This window comes from Aquarana catesbeiana, linkage group LG05 (assembly GCF_042186555.1).
Source record: "Aquarana catesbeiana isolate 2022-GZ linkage group LG05, ASM4218655v1, whole genome shotgun sequence".
Classification (NCBI taxonomy): domain Eukaryota; kingdom Metazoa; phylum Chordata; class Amphibia; order Anura; family Ranidae; genus Aquarana; species Aquarana catesbeiana.
This window is the reverse complement of record NC_133328.1, coordinates 148388034-148413069: the sequence shown is the minus strand read 5'-3', so window position 1 is coordinate 148413069 and position 25036 is coordinate 148388034. Positions and strand designations below refer to the sequence as shown.

General features: G+C 39.9%; 1 protein-coding gene across 7 annotated transcripts in view; it reads left to right on the top strand.

Moving 5' to 3' along the window:
• The window catches only part of SLC4A7 (solute carrier family 4 member 7), a 202781-nt gene that overhangs the window by 127276 nt on the left and 50469 nt on the right, over window positions 1-25036 (top strand). For 3 of the 7 annotated variants that reach the window (XM_073630269.1, XM_073630268.1, XM_073630272.1), the window contains exons 6-10: window positions 3458-3646; window positions 14269-14387; window positions 16899-16958; window positions 17638-17795; window positions 23943-24030. In XM_073630269.1, coding sequence (XP_073486370.1) covers window positions 3458-3646; window positions 14269-14387; window positions 16899-16958; window positions 17638-17795; window positions 23943-24030 — 614 coding nt within the window. Of the gene's footprint in view, window positions 1-3457; window positions 3647-8486; window positions 8817-14268; window positions 14388-16898; window positions 16959-17637; window positions 17796-23942; window positions 24031-25036 lie in introns of all 7 variants that reach the window. The other 4 variants (XM_073630274.1, XM_073630270.1, XM_073630273.1 and 1 more) reach the window with 4 other exon arrangements.

Here is a 25036-nt window from a genome sequence, read left to right as displayed (position 1 = left end):
AACAAAATTAAAAACACACTGACACTCCTCCCCCCCCTCCAAAATAAAGAAATCATTGTGGGGAATTTTTTTTTTTTTTAAATAAAAAAAATAAATTGTAAAAATAAAAACTACTGACACAGTCCACGTGTCATCAGTGCTGCATATCAGTGCCACTGTCACATAACATTAAAAAAAAGTATCAATATCGACGAGTACTTGAAAACAAGTATTGTTACTTGTACCTAGTTCCAAAGGTAACAGAGTTTACTGGAAATTCTAGTTCTCATGCCATGTCATCACTTCAGATGGCTGCTTTCCAGTTCCTCAAGCACTAAAATTAAATTTGATCTCGGAGGATTGAAATGTTCCCTACATGTAGTACATTCACTGGGCTTTATTGTATTATGTGTACATAAGACTTTACTTCCTTGTGTGCATGCAGCTCATGATATCTCCTATCTATATTCTGATTGTGGGTCACTGAGACAAAGTAGGAAAAACTCACCAATAGTCAGCACTTTTTTAGTAGAAATGCAGTGGTGTGTGGGTTTTTTTTTTTTTTGCTTGCTATCTGTGCCCTGGTAGGGGTGTGTCCCCACTTTTCTGCCAAGGCCATCTAAAAATACAGATAGAGGAGGTCATCATTGCACAGTAGGTAATAAAAAAGAAACTAAAAGACCTTCTCATGATGCCCAGGCAAAGCTGCTTTTGCCTTTTTAAGAGGTGATGAAGTCATTTTAAAATGTGAGTTTCGCCAAAACTATGCAGATGCTAAAAAGGTAACATGCATGTTTTCACTATAGCAAACGTAAAGAAGTATTGGGGAGGTTTTACCCTTTCCCAGGGTTCAGCTTGAAATATGTTGCTTTAGTTTGAATTTAATTGGTGACATTTGAAATGTTCTTTGAACATGTGGTTTGTCATATCAGCCCCACACAGTTTGTCTTTCAACCTTTAGCCTGCATTAGGAGAATTTAGCTTGAAACCTGATTGTTGGTACCAACAAAAGTTAACTTTTTTTCAATCAGTAATGCCCATGTTGATTTTCTGTTTTTCTTACAGTCAGGTCCATAAATATTGGGACATTGACACGATTCTAATCTTTTTGGCTCTATACACCATCACAATGGATTTGAAATGAAACAAACAAGATGTGTTTTAACTGCAGACTTTCAGCTTTAATTTGAGGGTATTTACATCCAAATCAGGTGAACGGTGTAGGAATTACAACAGTTTGTATATGTGCCTCCCACTATTTAAGGGACCAAAAGTAATGGGACAATTGGCTGCTCAGCTGTTCCATGGCCAAGTGTGTTTTATTCACTCATTATCCCATTTACAAGGAGCAGATAAAAGGTCCAGAGTTCATTTCAAGTGTGCTATTTGCATTTGGAATCTGTTGTCAACTCTCAATATGAGATCCAAAGAGCTGTCACTATCAGTGAAGCAAGCCATCATTAGGCTGAGAAAACAAAAAAAACCCATCAGAGAGATAGCAAAAACATTAGGTGTGGCCAAATCATTTGTTTGGAACATCCTTAACAAAAAAGAACGCACCGGTGACCTCAGCAACACCAAAAGACCCGGAAGACCACGGAAAACAACTGTGGTGGATGATTGAAGAATTCTTTCCCTGGGGAAGAAAACACCCTTCACAACAGTTGGCCAGATCAAGAACACTCTCCAGGAGGCAGGTGTATGTGTGTCAAAGTCAACAATCAAGAGAAGACTTCACCAGAGTGAATACGGAGGGTTCACCACAAGATGTAAACCATTGGTGAGCCTCAAAAACAGGAAGGCCAAATTAGAGTTTGCCAAACAACATCTTAAAAAAAGCCTTCACAGTTCTGGAACAACATCCTATAGACAGATAAGACCAAGATCGACTTGTACCAGAGTGATGGGAAGAGAAGAGTATGGAGAAGGAAAGGAACTGCTCATGATCCAAAGCATACCACCTCATCAGTGAAGCATGGTGGTGGTAGTGTCATGGCGTGGGCATGTATGGCTGCCAATGGAACTGGTTCTCTTGTATTGATGATGTGATTGCTGACAAAAGCAGCAGGATGAATTCTGAAGTGTTTCGGGCAATATTATCTGCTCATATTCAGCAAAATGCTTCAGAACTGCTTCACAGTGCAGATGGACAATGACCCGAAGCATACTGCGAAAGCAACCAAAGAGTTTTTTAAGGAAAAGAAGTGGAATGTTATGCAATGGCCAAGTCAACCACCTGACCTGAATCCAACGGAGCATGCATTTCACTTGCTGAAGACAAAACTGAAGGGAAAATGCCCCAAGAACAAGCAGGAACTGAAGACAGCTGCAGTAGAGGCCTGGCAGAGCATCACCAGGGATGAAACACAGCGTCTGGTAATGTCTATGTGTTCCAGACTTCAAGCTGTAATTGACTGCAAAGGATTTGCAACCAAGTATTAAAAAGTGAAAGTTTGATGGATGATTGTTAATCTGTCCCATTACTTTTGGTCTCTTAAAAAGTGGGAGGCACATATACAAACTGTTGTAATTCCTAGACCGTTCACCTGATTTGGATGTAAATACCCTCAAATTAAAGCTGAAAGTCTGCAGTTAAAGCACATCTTGTTTGTTTCATTTCAAATCAATTGTGGTGGTGTAAAGAGCCAAAAAGATTAGAATTGTGTCGATGTACCAATATTTATGGACCTGACTGTAGTTCCAGTCTCTCCTGTATTAATGATAATTTCATAAAGGGATATAAGAAACTTAACACACCAAACTGAGTTGGTGTGAGATGACGAATATAAGCTTATATGTTCTATGAAATATTTCCATGGATTTTTTGGTGACATGTGTTTATGAGTTTGTAGTGATTTACAGGTACTTTTAACGACCGGTATTTCAGAATGTGAAGCTGTCCAGGAGCAATTGACTTCTGCAATTCTTGCCTTATTGGTGGGTGTGTGTGTGTATGTGTATATATGTATGTATGTGTGTGTGTGTGTATATATATATATATATATATATATATATATATATATATATATATATATATATATATATATAATTTACATTTGTTTTTATGAATGTATAAAATGCAAATGAACAGAAGAAAAAAATCTAAATCAAATCCAATATTTGGTGTAACTACCCTTCAAACCAGCATCAATACTTCTAGGTACGCACAGTGCTTGTGCACACAGTTTTTGAAGGAACTTAGCAAATAGGTTGTCCCAACCATCTTGGAAAACTAACCACAGATCTTCTGTGGAGGTATGCTGTCTCAAATCCTTGTGTCCCTTCATGTAATCCCACACAAACTCAATGTTGAGATCAAGGCTTCTTTGGGGGCCAAACCAACACTTCCAGGACTCCTTGTTCTTCCTTAAGCTGTAGATAGTTCTTAAAGTGGTAGTAAAGGCTAAAGATTTTATTACCTTCATGCATGGGTATTGAATCTGACCTATAATAATCCTGTGGTATTCTGTTATTGCAGATATGGTGCTGGACAACATGACTGCGTCAGGACAGCTGGATGATTCCATGAGGGAATGTGTCAGAGAAGCTCTCTTAAAAAGACATCACCATCAGAACGAGAAGAAGCTGAGTAACCGTATCCCACTGGTGCGGTCCTTCGCTGACATAGGCAAGAAACATTCTGATCCTCACTTGCTTGAACGAAACGGTGAGATAAGTTGTCACAAGCAGCTTCATCTAACCTATTTCGCTGAGATTTTCATTTTAAAGCAGCAGCCCCGCTTTTACTTATGATTTCTAAAAATTCGGCTTTAAATCATGCTTCATCCACTGCTGGCATAAATAACGCATCTAGAACTGCTATAATCCTTTCATCTGCTAAGAAATCATCCATTTACTTTACTTTTTTAGCAAAATCATTTTATTGGGATTGTTGTGTGTGCAACATAATAAATACATTGTATATTGTTTCCTTTGAAATTGCCACACAATTTGGGGGTTTTATTTATTTACCCTTTTTATTTTTTATCTGCCTTGATCGGCTGCTGCTTTATTTTTTACTTTTGATTTGCCTTTTTCTTGTTGTGTTGTGAATTATTCTGAAAATGCGTTCACTGGATGATGTATTTACTTGCATATAATTAGTGTTTTGTCCATCAAACATCTTTTGCTCAGCACTCTTAAGCAGAACAGAATTTGTATTCTTTAGGGCAGACACAGAACAAATGGAACATATGATAACGGAGTTGGAGTGTTGGTGACATAGCCTTGATTAACGCAACATAAAAGTTATATACTGATATCACCAATGTGTTAACACACTGAAGTACAAAGAGACCTAGAACACCCGTTTTTAAAGCCTAATTCGATTCGATTTACATCAGCTAAATACAATCTAGGGGCACATTCTTAAGCAGCCCATAGACTATGCAATTTTCTTTCCTTCCATCATGGGTGGAGGGAAAAAAATCCCTCCCGCAGCACTATTGTTTTCTGCCGGCGGGTAGCCGTCCCGGCTGGCAGAACACAATGATTACTGCAAGCAAGCCAGTTTTACAGTTTGCTTTCTTTAGAAAAGCCACAGCTGAAGTAGAAAAGCCTGCCCCTATACTGCAGGGCAGGCCCCATATTCTTTTTAGTATGGGAGATGGGGGGATGTCTGACTTCTGCAGATGGGTCACTGCTAGGCACAAAGCTGCTGGCAGGGACAGGCTTCTATGCTTAGGCTGTAGCTGCTTTAGAAATAAAACACACTGAGATACTGCATGCCTTTATTTTTTTTTATTTTTTTTTTTTTTATGCACCTGGAATGCATTTAGCTGAATTTCTCTGAAGGCTCGATTTGGCTCCAAGGTTAAACTGCAATTACTTAAAATTTCAGACCTTTGTGTAAAAGTCAAAGCAGCTTCTGAGAGTCTTTTGCTGGCAATACATTATATAGATACACTTTTCTTATTCAATTTCCTTTTGATTTACCTTCAATTCTGTAGTACAAGGCCCTGCCTGATTGCATACAAATTGAAAGTGTTTATGCTTGACCTCATATTATATGGTTTTGGTAAATCCCAAATGAAAATTGTACAAGAAAATTGTAAAAATGTATGGCCAGCCTTACTAGAATATCCTGGTCAGCTTGGCCCTTCTTTGGTATTCCTGTTAAAGAATATCCATTTACTCCTGAACCCTGACTATGGCTTAAATTCAGGGCAAAATGACATTGTCTGTGTAAAGAACAAAATTGCTTCTAGGTATGTAGAAGGATGTGACCCCCTACCATGATGCAACGCACTGTCATATCGGGAAGGTGACATCACTGATCCATCTTTATTCCAACACCAGTGGACACCTGGTACTTCAGTGGTGGATGTCACAGGGAAAAGAAGTGGTGAGAAATTGCTGGAGAGGTATCGGTGGATTGGGGAAGGAAGGGAGGGGTTGAGTCTCTACATACACTGTCACCTCAAGGAAAGTCTGTGCATTACCCAGGGCTGCTAATAGAAATTGGGCCCATGCAGACTACCTGACAGGCCCCCCCGAAAATATTAAAGCTATATTTCACTAAATATACAATATAATCAATATTCGCAGACACAAATGCAACGTAACTTCCTGCTAAATTGAAAACTGAGTTAATTAAGAAAAATGAAGATGAGATTAAAAAAAATATACAGGCTGGGCAGTTGGAGCTCTGGGATCAGAGCGACAGAGGGCCAGTTCACACCACATACAGTACAGTGCATTTTATTTTCTGCATCAAAAATGCATGACAAGTAGGTTGTAGTTCCAGTGCGCTCCAGTCCAGTTCCAGAAAAAAAGTAGAACATGCTGCATTTTTCCTGCCCTGGACTGTACTGGAACACTGTAAAATGCACCAAAAATGCACTGGAACACACATGTCCTTATTTAAGGTTAAGAAATAACGGGGGAAAAAATGCACTGGACTGCATCAAAAACGCACTGGAACGCCTCAAATACGTGTGAAAATTGCACATGCAGAAAAGCATCTGAACACTCCTGGACTGCATTTCTATGGTGTGAACTGGCCCAGAGGGATAGAAACAAAGGTAGAGATGGCAAGAGCTAACATTAGAGCCAGCGCTGGGAGAGGGGGGCCCGCACAGGGAGGGGGATTAGTGGGAGACAAATGTAGTTTTTTTTTTTTTCAGCAGATAAAAGCTGGCAGCAGGGAGAGGGGGAGAGACCAGCTTTCAGCTGCTGGAGGAAGAGTTCTGCAATTGTCCTCTATCGGTAATCCCCCCTCCCTGTGTTGGCCTTTGTCTGCTCAGGCCCCCCTACAAGCGGACCGGTTGCCACCCGATCAGCGGCTCTGGCTATAGCCATGAGAGACAAAGCAACAGGTGTGCTTTAGTGTCCCCCTCCCTAGTAGTACATGCTCACCTTTTCTTTACTCATCTGCCGCCCTGTTCAGCTTTAGGAATGCGGAAAGCTTTGAATTGCTCTAGTTAGAGCTCACCCATGATGGTTCTCTCCCCACACCCATCTGACAGTGCTGATGTATTTGGATATTGAGTACACCTGATCCTCTATAACATGAAGTACTAGGTATTTTCTCAGCTGGCAGGTGAACAAAGCAGCAGGGGAGCAAAAACAAGGTATATATGCTGCTCAGGTTCGCTTTGAAGTATATGTGAATGCACAAATGCAAAAAGCACATATTAAATTGGATACCATATTCCGATTTTCACATTTTAAAAAATGAGTTTCTTCATTTTGCCCTTTTTTTTTATTTCTAGGTCACCTGACTGCACAACTTTATTTCATGCCTTCTTTTGGGGGTGGATCAGCTTCTGAAGCAGTCAGCCAATTTAACCTTTAGCTGAGAGTGGCTGAAATTTGACATTAAAAGCTGCTGTCACTTACCAAAGCAGTGCCGGGCGGGTGGCCTGGCTATTAAATGGTCTACATGAGATAGAGGCACACAGTGGGGTTGATTTACTAAAACTAGAGTTCAAAATCTGGTGCAGCTGTGCATGGTAGTAGCCAATTGGCTTCTAACTTCAGCTTGTTACATTTTTTAAGTTTTGACAAAACTGGAAGCTGTTTTTTAGGCAGGGCTGCACTTATTTGCACTCCAGTTTTAGTAAATCAACCCCAGTGAGTCAGCATGGTGTCCTGTAGCTCTTTGCGGCAAGCCTTGGGACACAAACCGACCAAACAAGCACGGAGCTGCTTACATGCTGGGTGTGGTCAGTTTACAAGTAGGAAAAATGTGGACTGACAGGATCACCAGGGTATTCCAAGGAAACGAGCCACTGAAAATGTATCAGATTATTATAAACATTTACAAGGGCAAACGCACACATATAAAATAAAATGAACAACCTGTCAGGTGGCTTAGCTAAAATATCTATCTATGAGTACACTGCCCCCTATAATATTAGATTGTTCTGACGTCCTGCCAGTAATGTCCTGACCTAGGATGCAATGTCAGTTCAGTGACTGAGCAGAGATGGATTTGAGATAATTGACTATTAGCCTCAAGCATTAATGAGCTTTACACATAAACATGATGCTTTTCATTTCTCTTATACAACATTGCATCAGATCCTTTGTGAACTGTGCACTGAACTCCAACACCAGACGTAATGGGAAATGGTGAATTATTTGCCACTGCAAAGTTTGACATTTAGCACATGTTGCATAACCAGCTGCAATAATTACCATAATGTGATTAGGGGATACAATGTATACAAAATAGAGGGGCCAGCTTATAAAAACAAAGGTTGAAAGATATTGTTTTTTTTTGTGCTTAATTTCTATAAATGGAATCTGTAAATCCTTGCCCTTTTTCTGCAATATGCAAAAACACCTTGAGTTCCAAGGTTATCCAACTTACCTTTTTTATTTCTAGGATTGTACAAATCTATTTATCAAACTGTCATTGTGTATTGTTTTTACATTGATATTGCCATTTATGTTACTGTATAAATCGGTGGTCTCCAAACTGCGGCCCAGGGGACTAATGTGACCCTTTGCTTGCCTTTATCTGGCCCTTGGGGCACTTTTCCTCCTACTGACTCATACAAGACACTATTCCTCTCACTAACGCCAACATAATACCTGCTATTGACACCAATGGGGCGCTATTTCTCCCACTGACACCACCAATGGGGCACTATTTCTCCCACTGACACCACCAATGGGGCACTATTTCTCCCACTGACACCACCAATGGGGCACTATTTCTCCCACTGACACCACCAATGGGGCACTATTTCTCCCACTGACACCGCCAATGGGGCACTATTCCTCCCACTGACTCTAGTTGTCCAATCCCAATGGCCACAGTCCGGCCCACCTAAAGTCTGAAGGACGGTAAATGGGCCTGTTTAGAAAGTTTGGAGACTCCTGGTATAGATCCACAACATTGGTGTCTTATGTCTGGTTTCCTTCATATTGCATGTTTTTTTCCTGAACTAAGCGTGCAATTTGACTACATGATAAAAATTGTGCAAAAAATGTAAAAAGGGTTGTATGAACCATAGAAAAAACAATTTGTTTTATTTTCTTCTCTTGTCTTACCTCAGGGGAAGGCCTTTCAGCCTCCCGTAATTCATTGCGAGCTGAATCTCGCTTATCCCTTCTGCTCAATTATCTTCTGCCTCCCTCGAGAGTTGGAACCCCAGCTGGCTCCCGTCGTACAACCCCTGTACCAACCCCCCAAAACACCCCGCCTGGCAGCCCTAAATTTGATCGGCTGCCTTCTACGAGTTCTCAGCAGAGTGAGTGGGTTCCATTGATGCAGCAGTGTACTGTTGATGATATCCCCACCGTAATAATTCACCCACCTGATGAGGAGGATGAAAATCGGGAAGCCTTGGACCCAAAGAAAGAAGACTTTCATGATTTTGATCCAGGCAATTATTGTTCCACTTTCTGTGTGGTGCACCTTGCTGTTGAATCGCTCACAATGGAATGCTTTTGAGCACAACTGATTGCTTGAGCATATGTAACTGACATCCTTTATTGATTGCCAACTCACACGGTTGCTTCAATATGCATGCATTTTATCATTTGGAGTTCAATCATTAAGTACATTTCTTCTGGAGAATTGTTGCACAGAACCCATTGCTTCGTTCATGGTGGACATATACCGCTATGCAAGCAGGCTTCATCTGTAAACTCAGTCTGCCTCAGTCTGCCCCTTTCTTTGGGCTATAAACATACTGAAGCCTAAGTATCTGCAGATAAATATTCATCAAACAATATTCAGAAGGAATTTTTCTGTTTTTTAAGGATGGGTTACTGATTAAAATGTATATTTATTTTATCTGAACTCTTTGAGATCTAAGTGAACCATGGTTCTCTGTTACTGAAATCTCATGTTGCATATATGCATCTTTAAAGGTGCTCAGCCAGGTGGCTCAGGCCACTAACAGAATGCAAAGCTGGCCACAGATGGGCCATTTTTTTTTTTTTTTTTTCGTTCAGCCAGTGGGCTAAATTGGGGGGGGAAGGCCTACAGATTCTTCCATGCACACAAGCAAGTCATTGTTGGTCTGACAGCAGGACTCTTTACTGTTGGAATACATTGACCAGTAGCTGATCGACAAACGTTGTTCCAGCAATTGACTTCTGTTGAATAGGAACATAGATCGCAATTCTGCCAGTCCTGGTTGAACCGGCCAAATGTCGATCCACTTATGGCCAACTTAAAGTGATTGTAGAGGTTAACATTTTAGTTTTTTTTTTACCGTAAAGTAGAACTATAGGCAAAACTTTTTTCATTTTGGATAGAGTAAGGGAGAGTTATAACCCCAGTAAGGCTTATTTTTTCCATCTTTGTCTCATTGGAAAGATTTACCTTCACTTCCTGTTCCATGGCCAAACAGGAAGTGAGAGGAAATCCCTGAAAATTAAGGAAATCCCTTGGAGACCCCTAGGTCAGGAGATCTAGTGTCTCCATTGGAATATAATAATATTTTTTTTTATTTGGCCTAGCAATTTAGGATGGGGGTTTGTGGTGGCACTACCGTATAGGATTTCATGGCTACGATTTGCAGGGTTCCATTCAAATACTAGTTATCCTCTGTTGACTGTAAGCATTAATGCCTAGCGGTCAGTTACAAGCTTTCATGTCCTTTCCTTTGTTCTCTTGCCAGGTTCAGTCCGTGCACACTGAAGCGTTTTTGGGAGTTTGGGCATTTTTTTTTAACAGCCCATAAACTCCCCTCTATGTTGTCCTATGTGTTCATGCACACATTGGTGTTTTTGGAGTTTATGTGTTTTTTTCTGAACGCCCTAAAATCGTGTTCAGGAGCTGTTTTTCTGACCACAAAAAAAACTTAAATATGTTTATCAGTGTTTAACGCTCAAAAACGTGGCTCACCAGCGTTTTTTTAACATTTTTGATCCATTGAAAAAAAAAATTCTTCTTCAAAAAAAAAATGTGCGGAAAAACGCTAATAAACGCTTTTGCCTAAATGTTGAAAGACTCACTGCAAAGCTGCTAGAGTTTTTATAATGTTATTTTAACGTTAGGTGTGCATGGAGCCTTGGACCGCAAAGCATACATTTTAACTCTAGTGAAAGATCCAGTACGCCACCTGCATTTTGAAGTATGCAGCGCTTTTAGCAGATATGCAGTATACAGTAGCTTGGGTGTGTAATGCTATCTTGAATTTCAGTGGTTTTTTTTTTTTTTTTTTATTGCCCATCTTTAGCAAACCTTACAGCCTTTTTTCAGATCAGCGTAACTTGGAATGCGTGTGGTGCTTTGCTTACTGTACTAACCACATTACATTTGTGTGATTTCACTGGGCTGTCATCACAGGTCATAAAGCAGCTAAATGTTCATGATGTGCTCCTCTCAGGTAATGCCAGAATCCTTATAAGCCATGCACATTCTAAGAATTCTGAATTGCTTTCTATTGTTACTAAAGTACGGTATGAAATCCATGTACCCTATGTGCCTGATCTTTTTATATCCTGACATGTGTGCCTCGTTATGAGAAGCAATTACTGCATTACATACATATCTATTTCTAGTAATTATAATGAAGAACTTATATTGTTTAACAATCCAAATAATGTGCTGATTATCTGGGAGGACCACTGGACATTATTGCAGGCGCCACTCTTGGTGTGTAGTGCTAAAACGCATGTCTGGGTGTATTTTGCCTTATAAATGTGTTGCTTTTGATGGATACTTCAATTGTTTGTTCAGCCTTTTCATTCGACTAGGAGAGCATGGCGCCATTGTGTAGCTTTGTAATAGCTTTTGCTGTAGAGTAACACTGGTTAGTCTGCTGGATGTGTCTCCCCATCCAGCAGACTTTTAATCTGTTTAAATGTTTGTAGTACAAAACATCAAACATTACAGTAGACAGAACATTGGTGAACCTTTTCTTCTTTTCTTTTTCTTTTCTTTTCTTTTTTTTTTTTTTTTTTTTATTCATATGTTATTGTCCATCTAGCTAGATCCGTGACTTCCACTGCTGTCTGACAGACACTCTTGAATTATGACCCTTTGGGGGAACTTGAGGAACAAAGTTAGGAAACATTGCACTAGAGCAGTTCAACTCTATTTCTTTCCATTAAGTAATTTGACATTTGTTCGGGATAACTCAAATTGCCACTCCAAGCAATAGATTTTGGTTGGATTCATTTTTAAAATCTGGAGGACAAAATCTGCTTTATGACATCAAAGGTCAAGCCCACCAAATCAGGGATATGGATGCTGGTGGACCACGTCACGGAGACCTTTCCACTTGTGACGTCCACCACTGTCCACCCTTCCTGCTTACTTGTCACATAAAAACTAAAAAATCCTGGAGGGAGACACAAGCCCATTGGAGTGGCCAAGACCAATGTATAAAATTTGGGTGTAAAAATCAGATCGCCGGACTTCTTGAGAGTTCTAAAAATCAGGTGGATCACCATTATCTACTAAAAGCTGAACAATTCTGATTTGATTGGAGTTATTCTCTAACAATCAGTCCATTTCCAGTTGTTCTATCTCTAGGTTAGAAAACAAATAGAAGGATTTATGTGTCCCCATATACATTCAGTTAACTTTTTAAGTAAACCTCTAACGTTGGCCTTTTTAACATATAAGTAATATTCAAACAGACCCTATCACCAGATTAAAAACTTTCAGGTAAAGCACAGAAAAAAGTATCTTAAATGTTTACTTGCCATTTTTTTTCCTTTTCTATAAATAATTTTTGAATGTATTTACATTTGCATGTTCTAGCTCTCTCCTCTCCTGGGAGAATTTAATTATTCTCTGTGCAGGCCCAACTCCTACAGCCCACCTCCCTACAAAGACTTGTATATAGCTGTTGGAGGAGTACAGTAGAATGTCACTTGAGTGACAACTCTGAGTTTGCTGGGGCAGCTGACCCAACAAAATGGTGGCCCCCGGCAGCAGTTTTTGGGCTTTTGGATGTATACACAAGGAAGGCTTTTACAGAAAAATAGCATAAAATACATTAAATGTGCATATAATTTTATAGAAAGATTTGTGCTGAAATGATTGTTCTGGCGACAGGGCCTCCTAAACTTTTTCATATTTCTCAAAAGGTAATTACAATTTTTAAAGGACAAGTTCACCTTTCATAACATGTTACACCCATATTCAGGGTGTAACATGTTATTAATGCACTGGTCCCCACACCTCCCACTATGAGAGCTAGTGGGGATCTTCTCTGCCCCTGCTAGCTGTTGGGCGGCACAGTGGTGTAGTGGGTAGCACGATCACCTAGCAGTATAAAGGGTCGCTGATTCGAATCCCAACCACGATACTAGCTGCCTGGAGTTTGCATGTTTTCCCTGTGCCTGCGTGGGTTTCCTCCAGGTACTCCTGTTTCCTCCCACACTCCAAAAGACATGCTGGTAAGTTAATTGGCTTCTGTCCAAAATTGGCCCTAGTATATGAATGTGAGTTGGGGACCTTGGATTGTGTGCTCCTTGAGGGTAGGGACCGATGTGAGTGTGCGATGTATGTGTGGAGTGCTGTGTAAATTGACAGCGCTATATGGGTACCTTAAATATATAATAGAGGAGCATCTTAATGAGACACAATGTACAGGGATAGGGGCAATTGTAGACATGAACCCACACTAACTCAGCTTGAACTGGATGGACTGGTGTCTTTATTCAACCTTACTAATTATGTAACTATGTAGCTGTCAAAATGTAAAAGAAACCGTGACTGCGTGGGGCTCCGCCTACCTGGCCACATCATTCATTGACAGCGCTCTATGAATGGAAAACTACAAGGTCCGGTAGCCTTCGCAGCTGTCATCTTTTAGTTTTAAATGAACTACCACTGTGAGCGCCTTGGTAATTTGTTCATTCATTCTTCCTGTCAGCATGTATTGGCTTCCTCATCCTCACTGACAGATCTGCAGAGGACTTACATTCTGCTGACCACTGGTGCAATGCTTTACAGACTCCTACAACAAAAAATTAAATGCACTTTTTTTTTTTACCTCCAAAAAAAATGTGCATTTTATATTTTTTGTGAAAAAGGTGAACTTTATCATTTTTTTTTTTCTTACTTCCTTTTTCTTAGAAAATGTTTATGTACATTTCAACTGCAGATTATGAACGGGAAGCCATGAGGAATGTGTGGTATAGAAAAATAAGCTCAGTGCATTCTATATAAACAGAAATGTACTGATCTAGAATTCTAATAGTATAGTTTGTTACCAAGCTGTGTATAGCCATCACGGCTGCTATGTTTGTACTAACTAAACTGAATGTGCTGGATGTAAATATATCTCACTGGAAAAAAAAAAGAAAAGAGTATCACATCACTGAATAACTTGTATGGTTACAGGAATCTGCAGCATAAAACGCTTGTCTGAGTGACAGTTTGCTTAAATTGACTTTTATGTGGTCAGAGCTCCTGCTTTAGAACATGATGTGTTAGGCTATTGAAAATGGAATTACTTGTGTGCTTGTTCTCTTGATGGTTTTAAATGCTTGATTATGTCATTTAAATTTGTGGAGCTGTCAAACTAACCACTCACAATGTGTCACAATGTTCACTGGGGCACCTCAAGATAAATATAGGCACCTTTCACTAAGGACTGTAAAATTATCCTCACTTCAAGTCAAGTGATGGCCTAGAGCAGTGGTTCTCAACTCCTGTCTTCAGGGCCCACTAACAGGCCAGGTTTGCAAGATACCTGAAATACATCATAGGTGATATTATTTGCTTGCTCAGTGATTTCAGTATTCTAGTCTGCATCTCCCCAAGCTAATACTTAAAATCTGGCCTGTTAGTGAGTCCTGAGGACAGGAGCTGAGAACCACTGTCCTAGAGAGAATACCTTTCTGACTATATGTGCTTGTTTGTAGGGCTGCTATCTTCTCCACAGTCAACCCCTGCAAACCTGGACGCTAGTAGATTATCAGAGATCAAGCGGAACGGAACCGGAGGAGGCAGCCAAGAAAATAGCACAGTTGACTTTAGTAAGGTATGAGAAGTTTTGTAGGAAAACAAAATACACCGAACAGTCTGATTTTGTCCAATTTAGCCATTCATTGCTGTGTAGAATTAGGCCAGACCTACTTTGGTTTGTACTCATAAACTGTAACTTGTTGACTGATTTAGTTGCATAGTGCAAGGAGCAAGCAATGTATAGAACCCTCTACCAATTTTTTTGAGGACCTCACAAACTAATAAAAATTGATTTGGGGTTGATTTACTGTGCAAGAGCAGTTGCTCCAGAGCTTAGTAAATGAGGTAAAGCTTCATTTTGCAAAGGATACCAAATCACATGCAAGGAAAAAAAAAACACATTTTTGCTTGCACATGATTGGATGATGGAAGTCGGCAGAGCTCTCCCTCATTTACTAAGCTCTGGCGCAATTGCACTTGCAAAGTGCACAGTGTATTTGCTTTTAGTAAATCAACCCCACTGTAATCTCTCAGGAAAAAGAGAAATTGTCCTTTATTTGTTTGCATTGTCTTGTGAAAGATTAGAACTGTTCATAGATGTTTGATGACTGTGACTTTATAGGGTTGATTTACTAAAACTGGAGAGTGCAGCTCTGGTGCAATAAATGTATAATAAAACTGGAGAGTGCAAAATCTGGTGCAGCTCTGCATGGTAGCCAATCAGCTTCAAACTTCAGCTTGTTCAATTAAGTTTTTAGGAGAAAAAAAAAAACTGGAAGCTGATTGGTTTCTATGCAGATCTGCACCAGACTTTGCACTCTCCAGTTTTATTAAAGCAAACCTTTGAGTCCACTTTTTACATTTTTTTCTTCCAGTAGACTTATGCCCCGTACACGCGGTCGGATTTTCCGACGGAAAATGTGTGATAGGACCTTGTTGTTGGAAATTCCTACCGTGTGTAGGCTCCATCACACATTTTCCATCGGATTTTCCGACACACAAAGTTTGAGAGCAGGCTATAAAATTTTCCAACAACAAAATCCATTGTCGGAAATTCCGATCGTGTGTACACAAATCCGACGGACAAAGTGCCACGCATGCTGAGAATAAATAAAGAGATGAAAGCTATTGGCCACTGCCCCGTTTATAGTCCCGACGTACATGTTTTACGTCACCGCGTTCAGAATGATCGGATTTTCCGACAACTTTGTGTGACCATGTGTATGCAAGACAAGTTTGAGCCAACATCCGTCGGAAAAAATCCATGGATTTTGTTGTCGGAATGTCCGATCAATGTCCGACCGTGTGTACGGGGCATAACTGTACTTTTGGTGCATCTATACTTTAACCACTTGAACTCCGGGAAGGTTTTACCCCCTTCATGACCAGGCGGTTTTTTGCTATTCATCACTGCACCACATTAATTGGCAGTTGTGCGTTCATGCAACGTTGTACGCCAATGAAACTTCTATCATTTTCTCACACACAAAAAAAAAAAAAAATGTGGTATTTGATCACCACTGGGTTTTTTTGGTTTTTGTTATACAAATTAAATAAGTCTGACATTTTAAAATAAAAAAAAACAATATTTTCTGTTATAAAAAAAAATCAAGATCAAATTTTGTCATAAATTTAGGCCAAAATATATTCTGCTACATGTCTTTGGTAAATAAAAATCCCAATGAGTGTATATTATTTGGTTTGTGTGAAAGTTATAACGTCTATAAACTATGGTATAGATATTTGAAAACTGGTCAATCCTGATGTATTGACGGCTGATCCTATTTCATGAGGCCCTTAAAATCCCAGGACAGTACAAATGGCCCCTTTTTGGAAAGTAGACAGTCTGCGACATTTAGTAAGAGGCATGGCAAGTTGTAATTTTTTGTCACAATTTTTGGAAAAAAATTAGAAAAGTTAAATTTTTTTTTTTTTTCTTTTTACATACTTTTACCAGCACAGTACAGCATCATCATATGACTGGTATGGCAGTATCAGGAACACTGACTGGTGATGGGATGTTGTGTGTGTAAGAGAGAGAGAGAGAGAAAAAAAACACGAAAGAGCAGGCACAATGATTTACATGCACGTGCCGCGCTGCCGCAACATATGTTCTGCAGCATGTCGGCAAGTGGTTAAGTGACTCTCCGCTACTCCCCATCCCCAAAATTCCTTTGCCCCCAACTCCATCATCCTTAAACCACTCATGCCATACTTTTATTTTCACAGGCAGCTGCTTGTTCTGCAAATGCATGATAGGAACCTTCATTTCTGTGGAGGGGACATCCACCGTTGAGGTGTACCGCCTCTCTATGGGAATGAGTAAAGATATTCTGCATTTACTAAGTAGTAGTAGAGTTATCTTTAAAGCAATAAATTAGATTCTTGTCCTAGAAATACAGCCCACCAGTGGAATATCAGACCTAGGTGGCTATAGTCTGTACAGGGGAAAGCTTCTGTAATGCTCTTTTATAAGCTTGTTGCACTCTATGTACTGAAATTGGACCATATTCTTGAAATCTGGTGCAACATTTTTGACAGTGTATCATTGTTTTTGCTTGGCCTCCTGTTCCCCCTTGACGAGCAGGATTATGACTCCTGGCACTGTAATTGTGGCACGTTTGTAATGGGACGCAAGAGGTCTGCTGTAAGTTCCTGCAGATAGCCATGTCAATGGTTTTCTCCAGTACACATCACAACACATTGCCCACCAAGCTCATTTGTGCTGTAGCCCCTGCTATTATACACATATAATCAAATTGTTCATTGGACCTATATTGACCCGAACAAACTTTATACCTTAGACATGGTTTTTCTATGATCTTCATTGGCTAAATTTTAAAAGAACCCTACATATTGTGTATAATATCAATTTTGTGTTTTTATCCTTTAATTTTGAATCACGTAATTTATTTAGTTATTGTATGGTTTAATGTATTTTTCTCCATATGTGTAAGAATGTCTGTCAGTGTAAGGCATTTTTTTAAGTTCTTGTGTCTTTTTTTAAGCATGTATAAATAAAGGGGCTTTTATCATTTAAAAAAAAAAAAAAAAACTTTCATGGAAATATTACTTTCTAATCTAATCTCCCAGAATTTTTTTTTTGGGATAATTTGCTTAATCTTTTAAAACATTAGTAGGTATGTAAAGTGGTATTTGAAAAAGCATTACATCTGACAGAATTCTCCTTGGTGAAAACTGTTCTCCACCACAAATTCATGTTTCACATATTTTCATGTGCTGTGCCAGAGTCGTCCTGTTCTCATCCACAGGTACATATTTTATTAAATCTATGTATGGAAAGTTACGTCTATTTTTTGCCATAGGTTGACATGAACTTCATGAGGAAGATCCCCCCTGGAGCTGAGGCATCAAACGTTTTAGTGGGAGAAGTAGAGTTTTTGGATCGGCCAATCATTGCCTTTGTGAGGTTGAGTCCGGCAGTCCTTCTGTCTGGACTCACAGAAGTACCAATCCCAACTAGGTGAATCAAGTCTGGTATCTTTTTAAAGCTAAACTCCAGCCTTACCTTTTTTTTTTCCTCACATTAAAGCAAGTCCTCTCTTGTGTTGAAACTGATTGCTCTCAGTTCCCTGCAAACTTGCATCTCCACAATATAAACCTTTGAATCTGCAGCTGCTATTTTGATCCTGTCTTCGTTTTTCTCGCTGAATGACTTCAATCATCAATCAGTCACCTCTCCTTCTTGATCTGTACCGTCGTCTGCCCCTCGTAGCTATTGGCTTTCTCTGCCATCAATAAACTTGTTCCTGAGCATTACATGAGAGAATACATCCCAAGCATCCCTTTAGATTCATGCTCAAGCAACCAATCGGCAGATTGCACAGCTCAAATCTGCTGCACCCAGTGACCAGCAGGAAGGAGCATACATAAATGAGATCCAAGGCAGAATGCTGTGCCACTTACAGGAGCCTGTCTGCCCCAAAGATGATGATGACATCTGACCCTTTAATCACCCTCATTGTTATATGGTTTCATCCAACCCCTGTAAATGTTAATTGTGATGGACAGCTTGGTCTGCATGTAAAGCTAAAGAAAAATATAAATGAAGGCATGGGAAATACAGAAACAAGGACTTTAAATACTGAATACTGCTATTTAAAGTGGTAGTAAACTCCACATTTAGATTTTTACCTACAGTGAGGGAAAAAAGTATGTGATCACCTGCTGATTTTGTATGTTTGCCCACTGACAAAGAAATGACCACTCTATAATTTTAATGGTAGGTTTATTTTAACAGTGAGAGACAGAACAGCAAAAATATCCAGAAAAACGCATTTCAAAAAAGTTAAATTGATTTGCATTTTAATGAGTGAAATAAGTATTTGATCCCTTATCAATCAGCAAGATTTTCTGGATCCCAGGTGTCTTCTATACAAGTAACGAGCTGAGATTAGAGCCCTCTCGTAAAGGGAGTGCTCCTAATCTCAGCTTGTATAAAAGACACCTGTCCACAGAAGCAGTCAATCAGATTCCAATCTCTCTCCACCATGACCAAGAACAAAGAGCTGTCCAAGGATGTCGGGAACAATACTGTAGACCTACACAAGGCTGGAATGGGCTACAAGACCATCGCCAAGCACCTTGATGAGAGGGTGACAACAGTTGGTGCGAATATTTCGCAAATGGAAGAAACACAAAATAACTGTCAATCTCCCTCGGCCTGGGGCTCTATGCAAGATCTTACCTCGTGGGGTTTAAATGATCATGAGAACCGTGAGGAATCAGCTCAGAACTACACAGGAGAATCTTGTCAATGACCTCCAGGCAGCTGGGACCATAATCACCAAGAAAACAATTGGCAACACACTACACCATGAAGGATTGAAATCCTGCAGCGCCTGCTCAAGAAAGCACATGTACAAGCCCGTCTGAAGTTTTGCTAATCAACATCTGAATCATTCAGAGGAGAACTGGGTGAAAGTGTTGTGGTCAGATGAGACCAAAATCAAGCTCTTATGCTGCCTATGAACCCAAGAACAACATCCCCACTGTCAAACATGGAGGTGAAAACATGGTTTGGGGGTGTTTTTCTGCTAAGGCGACAGGACAACTTCACTGCATCAAAGGGACGATGGACGGGGTCATGGCCTGTCCAATCTTTGTTGAGAACCTCCTTCCCTCAGCCAGGGCATTTGAAAATGGGTCGTGGATGGGTAAAACACATGGCCAAGGTGACAAAGGAGTGGCTCAAAAAGAAGCACATTAAGGTCCCGGAGTAGCCTAGCCAGTCTCCAGACCTTAATCCCACAGAAAATATGTGGCAGGAGCTGAAGGTTCGAGTTGCCAAACATCGGCCTCAAAACCCTAATGACCTGAAGAGAATCTGCAAAGAGGAGTGGGACAAAATCCCTCCTGAGATGTGTGCAAACCTGGTAGTCAACTACAAGAAACATCTGACCTCTGTAAAATGCTAACAAGGGTTTTGCCACCAAGTAAAAAAGTAATGTTTTGCAAAGGGGTCAAATACTTATTTCACTCATTAAAATGCAAATCCACTTCTAACTTTTTTCAAATGCGTATTTCTGGATTTATTTGTTGTTGTTCTGTCTGTCACTGTTAAAATAAACCTACCATTACAATTATTTGTAAGTGGGCAAACGTACAAAGTCAGCAGGGGTTCACATACTTTTCTCCCTCACTGTACAGGTAAACGTATAATAAAGCTTACCTGTAGGTAAAATGAATATGTGCACAGTTTAGGAGATAATCCAGCAAGCAGAAGCTGGTGACATCACCGATGCATGCTCTCTGAAGCAACGGTATACCCGCAGGAGTGACATAATTGCGGCTTCGCCATTCAATTGGCCGCAGCCTGCGGACCCGGAAGGTAGACCAGGTTGAAGATGGAAGTCTCTGCAGCAGTGACAGCGTGCTGCTGGAGGGCTTAGTTTCAATGCGATACATACTAGCACATTGATATGGCCTTGCAGGAAAAAAAACTTTTTTTTATTATTTTTATGTCAAGTAGTAGTTAACAGTACAGTAGTTGGTAAGGCTGAAGAAAGACACGTTCATCAAGTTCAATCAGTAGAAACCTACTGAATAAATCAAAAACCTGCATATACTGAATCATCAACCGACAGTTAATCCAGAACGAGGCTAAACCCTTACAAAGCATGATCCAATTTGCTCCAACAGGAAAATAATTCTGCTAGGCAATCAAATATTCTTTAGATTAACTTTCTACAGTGTTATTACTTATGAATATTAATAGCATTAAGCTTAGCAAGTTGCATCAGTTTTATCGTCACCTTTGAGAACATTCCAGCTTTTAGTGTGGGAAAGGAGTGAGACCCTTCCGCTCAAGCGCAAAAGGAATCCATGTGATATAAAATCAATTGAGCAATTCACATTTCTATTATGTGCCTTCCCAGTCAAGTGGACTTTTATTAGCAGCTGTAATCCATAAATCAATATTCCATAGCCCTTGCTTTATTCAAAGTGCCCAAGTAATGAACTAATTAAATGATGGCCAACTATTTTCCACTGTTATTCACTGCCAAGTAGAGTACATGTCCCAATAATATGCATTTGCATTAACACTGGCATCCACACTGTTTGCTTAGCAAGAAAGAGTCTTTGAAGTCTAAGTACATTTTACAAATGTTGGCTTTGCTGAGTATACATTATCTAAACCATTGCCTGAATTACCATCTTTCTCTTTGATGTGTGATTACAGTGCGTAATCGGCATGCTGGAAGATCATTATCCGACCAGGATCCAATCAGCGCTGGCTGTCAGCACTGATCAGTGTATTGTGGTGGCGGGGGCAGTCCCCCAGTCAGAACGCAAAGGCACAGTGGGGAAGATTGCCGCACTAAAATCGCTTGTTAGTACAGAGATCTCTTCTCCCCCCCCCCCCCCCCCATTGGTACAGGTTTGCTTTAAACATGAATGGCAGGCTATACTAGTTTATAATCCTACTATGGTTTCTAATTGAAGAGTGGCTTAGTTCTCTAAATAAAGCTTGTTAACAGTTTGTCTCAGTTTTCGAATGTAGAAGCAAAAAGGAGGTCCTAGTTAAGTGAGTACCTCAAAACAGGGTGACACTGTAGGTACTCTCAAAAAGATGTGCCAACGTCCCTGTAATTTATGTATATAGAAATTGGAAACTACAGGAAATGGGACTTTGAGGGCACATGAGTAATTAAACTATGAAAAAGTAAAAAATTTATTTTTAAATTTTATTAGCTTAAAATTACAAAAATAGACATATTTGTTTAAAAGCAATACATAGTGAGTATAGCAATAGTGTTACAAACATATCAAGTGGGCACTTCCCTGCATATATTGTCTGAAACCCTACTAGTAATACATACAGTCCAACATTCAGTTATAGAAAGGAGAGAAAACTTCCCCGATAGGTAACAGTTGTGAATGTGGAGACGTAGATGGGTTGAGTTGCAGGTATGGTGGTCCACTTATGAATGTTCTCTATATGCTCATGTGCTCGTGCTCAACATGTTTCGCGTTGTAGAACGCTTCCTCAGGAGCTAGAGGTAGTTCTGCACCTAAAGTTGAACTAGACAATTGCATCTGCACCAATATTGGTGATCAGGTAAGCAGTCGGTTAATTGCACAGGCAGAGTTGGTTATGTATATGGGACGTAGCGGAGGCCCCAGACAATTCTGGTCTCAAAACATTAAAAAGCCATGGACAGCCTTGCAGGTAAGTAGTAGCTGACACAAATCATAGTTCTGTGTTTGTTTTAGAGAGCGTGCGGGGTCCGGTGTGGCCTCCGAGTAGGGTAGCGTCCACTGAAGTCTCCAATTTCTTCGAAGGTAGAAGGGTTGCCAATAAATTTGTTGGTCTCCTAATACAGACGCCCGTTATAATTCCTCGTTTAGGACTGGTCTGCTTTAGGATCACAGGGAGTCAGTGGGGTATGCTTTTATGTACACTACTGACTGCTATAACATGCTGAGGAGCAGGAGTGGGCAAGAACTTCATTCAACATAGGGGACATCTGGTTGCCTTTTGGAAGAAAGATTTTACCATCCGTTTAGGAAGAGGTTCTTTCATCCCTTACAGTGAAAGTAGTTAGCGTTTTGTGCAGACAAAAAACATTGAAGCAAGTGCTCCAGCTTTATTGAAGCCACCAACTCCTTTCACTATTAATTCTTCAGTAAAAGCTGCCTGCTAACTGTTTTAGTGGCAGCAACTCCTGCTGAGTAGACAAATCCCCCTCAGCTGGTTAATTATGTGCTGGTTGACCAGTGTCCTCAATGCTCCCCCACCGATTGGTTCTGCAAGGTTCGTCTACGCAATGTAACCCTGCAGACACCTCTTCCCTGCTTCATTGAAAGATGAGATTTCATTGTTTGCTAGTGTTCTTTTGTGATGGACCACCTCTTCCCTATGGAGACGTTTTTCTATTCTAACTAGTTTCCTTATTTTGGATTCTTTCAATCTCTTCAGTGCCTTCTTCCTTTTTTCCTATCCTTTCCTATTCTTTATAAATAAGGAAAGTACATACAATGTATATAAAGAGATATTAAAAAAAATATAACTATATAATAAAGATGTAAAATATCTAAAAACACCATAGGATGTAGTGCCACTTAAACATAGTTTAATGTCTGAATGTATCTGTAATAGCATTAACTTAATCTTCTGTATTTATTACAACTCATTTAGATCTAATATGAAGGACAAGTACCTACTTTCATTTATAATAGGCATATAGAAATAAGAACTTTGAAAAAACCAAAGTTGGCACAATTACTGCCTTTTACTATAGCTTTAAAAGCAGTGGATCGGGATCAGCATAACCTTGGTAATACCTTGAGAACCAATCCCAGATTCCACACTGTGAGTACAACCTGTAATGCTGCTTCAGGTACTGGATTCTGCTAGTGTGCCCACCTTGTCGCTGAATGCACTGCGTGTAGTTAGTTGCAGGGTGCTATATAGGCCCGGGGCGCTGGTCCATTCTTATGGATCCCAAACCCTAAAGACCCCCTTTTTTTAAAACTAACTCTAAACCTACTCTTAGCCACATTCTAAGCCTGATCTATCTATCTAGAGTTGTAAAAAAAAAATGCTATACTTCCCTATTCTGCGTTCACTCCAGTCCCAGGCTGAGCTATCAGCTGTGGCTTCAGTGTGTAGAAGAGTCAGCTGACAATGAAATCCCCATAATAAGTGTATGGGTGACGTCACTTCCCAGGTATTTCTCAGCCTCTGTTGGCTTACTCCTGCTTCAGCATCCGCCGTTGGAGACTGGACCGGAGCAGCTTCAGAATAGGTGAGGTATAGTGATTTTTTTTTTTTCTTTTACAGGGACTAGATGGATTAGGCTTAGAATGTGACTGAGAATAGATTTGGAGTTAGGTTCTGCCTTTACTTGCACTTTAACATGTTTATGGTGTTTGAGCACATGGGAGTCCGAAAACAGTTAGCTTTTTTTAAACCGAGACGTGTTTATGAAATCACATTACTGTTTTGCTACAGTTAAGTTGTGAGCAGTGTATAACTTAATTCTTCAGTAAGATACTCTCATCTAATACCCGGTCAATGGGTTCAGATAAATAATGTTGTATTCCTTTCCTTTCTCTTGAAATATACATGACTTGCATTTTATTCTCGTCTCATTTCATTCAACAGGTTTTTATTTGTATTATTGGGTCCAAATGGAAAAGCTGCTCAATATCATGAAATTGGAAGATCAATAGCTACTCTAATGACTGATGAGGCAAGTCTTATTTTAAGAATTGTATATGCTTTTGAACATACCTATTGAATAATGCCTGATCTTCTCTTGCTGGATGCCATCATGAATCTAAATTTTTATGTCTAGACTCGCCACAATCTATACCAATAAATAATTTAGGGGCTTTTTTCTCATAGTGTCCTCATAAGAGGGAAGTCCATCTTTCTACATATTGCTAAAGCTTATGGATTGCATTTTTATTTGTGTTGAGTTTTGTATGTACACATTCGCTTTTGTTTCCTACACATACATACACATGTACAGACAATTTGGCAATATTTTCCTTTTTGATTGTGCAGTTTAATTTTTGTTATTTTGCTAATAATCTTTAATGATGTAGGCACTATGGTGCCTAACATGTTAGCACTGCAAGTTACAGTACAATATATAGATTTTGTGTGCAGGTGTTGCTAAAAGGTGTGTAAAGTAAACACTTTTTTTTTTTTTGTGTCTTGGATAGAGTAAGAAAAGGGTTCAAATTTCGATCTCCGTTTATTTTTTTTTAGGTCTGCATTCTGTTGGAGATTTCTTTCTTTCAGTTGTGTCTCTGGGACAGGAAGAAATAGGAAACTTTGAAAATGTTGGATTTTACATTATATTCTCTTAGGCTGGTCATAGACGGTTCGAGTCTCGGCGAGTTCAGCAAGGAACTGGCTGAGATTTTAAACATATATGGGCAGATTTTACATGCAATCATTGCTCCCCAATCCCCCCCCCACGCGCTGGGAGAATACAGTGGGTGGGAGGGCATTTCCTGTCAACTTTGTGTTGATGGGGGAAACGAGCCAATTTCTTTCCTGCAAGCCGTGGTTGCAGGAGAGAAATTTGCTCTGTCTACTTAAGTGACTACGGCCACTAAGGATGAGATCAGGCGTGTTTGCAAATAACACATGCAGAGGCGGCCAGGAAGTCGGCACTGTACAGCGCTCATCACAAGCAGTGAGACATTGTCCCGATGCGCGGCTGCAGAGATCGGGAAATGTCTCAC